The sequence below is a fragment of the Sycon ciliatum genome, chromosome 11 (genome assembly GCF_964019385.1).
Source record: "Sycon ciliatum chromosome 11, ocSycCili1.1, whole genome shotgun sequence".
Lineage (NCBI taxonomy): Eukaryota > Metazoa > Porifera > Calcarea > Leucosolenida > Sycettidae > Sycon > Sycon ciliatum.
The window spans coordinates 26,490,062-26,494,846 of NC_088653.1; the positions used below are offsets into that span (position 1 = coordinate 26,490,062).

Here is a 4,785-nt window from a genome sequence, read left to right on the forward strand (position 1 = left end):
TTTGTCTTCTGCCATGGGCACACAGCTGTATTGTTGCCATTTCCTTGGCATATCCAACCTTTTTTTATTAGAAAACCATGATATTCTAAATATCCCTGAAGATATGCAACTTTGTATATCCAGGCCGCCAACGTTCCCGTGTGGAAAAATTCCTGTATATCCCTTACCCGTTGTAGTCTTGAAATACTTTTTTACTGTAGCTATATAGTACAGCCTAGTCTGCTTCTTTGATTTACCTAAAGCCTTTGATACTGTGTGGCACCGTGGGCTGATGGCTAAGATCGTGTCATTCTCGATTCCAGGACATGTACTGCGGTGGCTGGAGAGTTACCTGTGTGGTCGCTTACAGCAAGTAAATATCTCGGGTCAATTGTCCCACCCTGAACGCGTGTGTTCTTGTGTCCCCAGGGATAAATTCTGGGGCCCCTGCTTTTTCTAATGTACGTGAATGATATCGGTGCAATTCCCAACACCTCGCTATATGTGGACGACACGACTCCTCTGGCTAGTCACTGGTCGCTAACCGTCGCGTGTCAAGACCTGCAGGTAGGAATAGACTGTGTGGTTAAATGGATGCGAAGTTGGAAACTCCGGCCGAACTCCACCAAGGCCGAGACCATGTGTGTCGTCCCCAACGCGTCATCAGATGTTGCACATCGTCAAACTTTTATTTTCCATTTCCCCGATGATCCTACCCCGATACCTATAACCCCTCGTCACTAGCACCTTGGTGTAACACTTGATAGCAAATTGGACTGGTCCCACCATTTCCAGAATCGTCCAGTGTAGATTCTGGAAAGTATTGTTCCACCTGTGAACCATGTCAGCGCACCGCCCGTGTTCTGCGTCACGATCGGGCACCACTTATTCCTCTTCCTGTTATTGGTGAGCCCTTCCGGGTGGTAGCTATCGATATTATTGGCCCCATGCAGCGTACGCAGTCCGGCAAGAAGTACATACTCACCTTGGTGGATTATGCCACCCGCTATCCGGAGGCAGTCGCTCTTTCCAATATTTGGTCGGCTACCGTGGCTGATGCGTCACAGTGATGTCCATCTTTTCCAGAGTAGGACTGCCAGACAAAATCCTCTCTGACCAAGGCTCCAACTTTACATCGGACGTCCTCCGGCAAGTTGCTGCTTTACTCTGTATCCAGCTCACCACATCCACTCCGTACCATCAACAGACCAATGGCCTCGTTGAACGGTTCAATGCTATCCTCAAGAGTAAGCTTCGTCGCTTTGCTGCTGATGTGTGGCGAAGTTGGGACGAGGTGCTCCCATATGCTTTATTTGCGTATCAAGAGGTGCCTCAAGCCAGCACTAGTTTCTCACCATTTGAGCTATTGTATGGCCGCCATGTCCGCGGCCCACTGGATCTCGTGCGCGATGCTTGGGCTCAGCCAGCAGAGGAGCTCCGGACTACTACTGCCCAGTTCGTACTCACCATGCGAGCCCGGCTTGAACGAATATCGACTGAGGCTGGCTCCCACCTTGCAGCAACGGCAGAAAGCCTACTATGACCGCCTGAGTCGGGAACGCACATTTGCTCCGGGGACTAGGTACTGCTCTTGCTTCCGGCTTCGGCTCGCAAGATGGAAGCCGTGTGGCAAGGCCCTTACCCTGTTCGGCGCAAGGTCGACAAGGTCAATTATGGGATTGACATGGGACCCCACCGCATGAAGCGATATCGGGTTTTCCACATCAACCTCCTACGGAGATTTTGCCGGCCCCAGCTCGCGCCCTTCACCGTTCCTATGGCGGAGGACGACCCAGACACGGAGCTGCTGCTCGACGACAGCTCACCTCTACACGTTGATGGTGGCCATCCTACCATTAACCCCGACCTTTCGCCGGACCAGCGGCAGCAGCTCGACATGCTGCTATCGGAGTTTGAGGATACTCTCTCACCCCAGCCTGGCCGGACGACCGTGGTGGCTCCCTCCATCCACACTGGCGACGCCACACCCATTCGATCCCGGCCATATCGTCTTGCCGCTGCACACCATTCTGTTGTCCGCGATGCTGTCGACGAAATGCTTGACATGGGCGTCATACGCCCATCCCGCAGTCCGTGGTCCTCACCTGTTGTGCTTGTGCCGAAAAAGGACAACTCCATCCGCTTCTGTGTTGACCACCGTGCCCTTAATCAGGTGGCCCAGTTCGACTGTCACCCGATGCCGCTGGTGGACAAGATCCTTGACTCTGTCGGGTCTGCCCAGTTCTCTCCACCCTTGACCTGTCCAGGGGGTATTGGCAGATCCCTCCGGCAGAGGATGCGTGTGCCAAGACGGCCTTCACCACACTGGCCTGGCGCCCTCAATGGCAACGCCGATGCATTGTCTCGCCAGATGTGACTTTCTTCTCCTGCTGTGTTGCTCCTATCTTCTTCGTCTATTGTTTCTCTCTTCATTTAGTCATTGTCACACTACGGATGGTATATGTGACCGGAGAAGGGGAATGGTGTGATGATATTGTACCTTTATATCCTTTAGTGCCGTTACATCTTATATGTATATCTATTGTTTCTCGTTTAGTCATTGTCACACTACGGATGGTATCTGTGACCGGAGAAGGGGAATGGTGTGATGATATTGGAACTGTTGCCTGATGATCGTAGTAATACGTGAAACTCAGAGTTGTACCAAAGCTTCCAAACTCGCTCTTGTGATATTGGGACTATATCATATTGGTGCTATTAAATATCCCTATACATATAACTATAACATCCTTCACATCCTCATATTTACACCTCTCCATATATGACATTAGAAGCGCATGCTGCGTACTTCTTCCTGTACTACCAGTACCTTTTCTAGTACTCACATATTGTACAACTTTATAGTTTCGAACACAAAGATAAAATAACAAGGATGACAGCCCTTCAGGGTTAGTTGTCGGTTAGAGGAATGAGATTGAGTTGTTGATTTGTCCTCTCCTTCACACGAAGTAATACCGAATGGCAGCCGCTTGAAGTAATACCGGCCAAACGGTTTGATGAATGTCGTCAAGTGCGCAGCGTCTGGCGCGAGCGGCAGTTGCCAAAACCCTTAGCTGCGTCTAGTGTTGAGAACAAGGTGGCACTAGCCAGCGAAGCAAGTGCGTCATCCAGTTTTGGGAGCTGGAAAGTTTCTTGTTTCACGCATGCCTTGAGGTGCTTCAAATCAACGCAGATGCGCACTTTCCCATTTGGCTTTAACACTGGAACTATTGGTGAACACCAATCAGTCGGCTCAACCACCTTTGCGATAATGTCACCTTCTTCCATGCGCGACAGTTCGTCGCGAACTTTGAAGTAGAAGTGGTGAGCAGTCATGCAGTGGTAAGGTGTGGCTTCAGACGTGAGCTGGATATTAACAGCTGGGCCCTTCATACACTGTACTAACTCGGGTTTGTTGTGCACAGATCCCAGGCCCTGGATCAAACCGAGATCAGAGCATGCTGAACGACTTAGGAGGCAAGTGGTAGCTCCTTCCAGGACATACACAGGAATGTCTGCGGATCTGTGGCGATGTGAGTAGTGTGCTGTGAAAACGCCATGAACAGGTAAGAGGTGATCATGAGGGCCACGTAGCTGAATGGTGCTGTGGAGGCAGAAAGTCTAGGTGTTGGCGACAGTCTTTTGAATGAATGACATCGTTGTAACATCCGCGCCTGTGTCCAGCTTGAATAGAACAGTGTGGTTTACAACTCGCACATCAGCAAACCACGGTGAAGTAGGCCCACTTGACTCAGCAGAACCGATGAATACAGTTTCACTGTCACTGTCACGCACTGGTGCAGACTCGGAGACATCGGATACCTGGCGTTTGGACCGCACGCATTACACGACTTGCCGCGAGCTGGGCACTTACCCTGAGCATGAGCGCGGTCACAGTCCAAGCACTCCCCATGGGCGCCACTGTTGGGCTGCTGCTGCGTGGGTTGCTTGCGTCCCGAGTTCCCAGGGCGGTGAGAGACGGCTGATGAGGAGACTGGCTCCGATACCAACGAAGCAGCTGCAGAGCGACCCTGAGCTGCAACCTGGTCCTCAACTTTCTCCGCTTGCCGGGCATACGCGGGTGCCTTGGCAAGGGTCTGTTCGGACGCCTCCTTCATCTGAATCTCACGGCTGACGCGCTTGTTGCACATGTGCGCCACAATACGGTCCCTGATCCGGTTATCCTTCTCTCCGCCAAAGTCACAGAATTCTGCTCCCTTATATAGATCGCGGACAAATTCCTCTAGAGTTTGTCCTGGTCGTTGGATGAGTTGTTTGAATTGTGCCCGCTCATGGATGACATTCGTTGCAGGACGGAAGTACGTGTCAAATGCTTCGACAACCTCAGCATATTTCCTTTTGTAGGCGTCAGACAAGCCCAGCTGGTATTCAAACACAGGGTCGGCGTCGGGTCCGAGACTATACAGTAAAGTGGAGACCTGGATTTCTTCGGTCTCTGTCGACAATTTCGCAGGCATTCGGAAACGTGAGAACCTGAGCTTCCACGCGGGCCATCGGTCCGGGGAGCTAAAATTGAAAGCCGCAGCTGGCTGGAAGCGAACCATGGCCTCAAATCCTACTGTAACTACACTACTTGTCCTAGAATAACACCTATAGATAAATTAGCATGCTTTGCCATCAGCATACAGTGTGAATGCCGCAAGGTCGTATGGTGCACGTGTGTAGTATGCATGATGTCACCAGTCAGACATTTATTTATTTTTCATTTTTTTACTATGGTCACATACCCAACTCGTCCAAAGTAATGAAAGAAAATGTTACTGGGACAAGGACAAACGTGACAAC

At 50.9% G+C, this 4,785-nt stretch overlaps 1 protein-coding gene across 1 annotated transcript; it reads right to left on the reverse strand.

Annotated features, from left to right (window-relative positions):
- Nucleotides 1–3,006: 3,006 nt before the first annotated feature.
- LOC135827245 (uncharacterized) lies at nt 3,007–4,544 on the reverse strand. Its single transcript, XM_065339774.1, has 2 exons — nt 3,854–4,544; nt 3,007–3,524 (listed from the first exon to the last, which is right to left on the reverse strand). Exons 1-2 carry the CDS (start codon nt 4,542–4,544, stop codon nt 3,007–3,009), a joined length of 1,209 nt encoding a protein of 402 aa, XP_065195846.1.
- Between the last annotated feature and the right edge of the window lie 241 nt (nt 4,545–4,785).

What these genes read in the sequence shown, in the direction of transcription:
- LOC135827245 (XM_065339774.1), bottom strand. Translation starts at nt 4,544, where the DNA reads ATGGTTCGCTTCCAGCCAGCTGCGGCTTTCAATTTTAGCTCCCCGGAC. An exon ending in TGACCGCGCTCATGCTCAGG is followed by an intron (nt 3,525 to 3,853) that starts GTAAGTGCCCAG and finishes GCGTTTTCACAG; the next exon opens with CACACTACTCACATCGCCAC.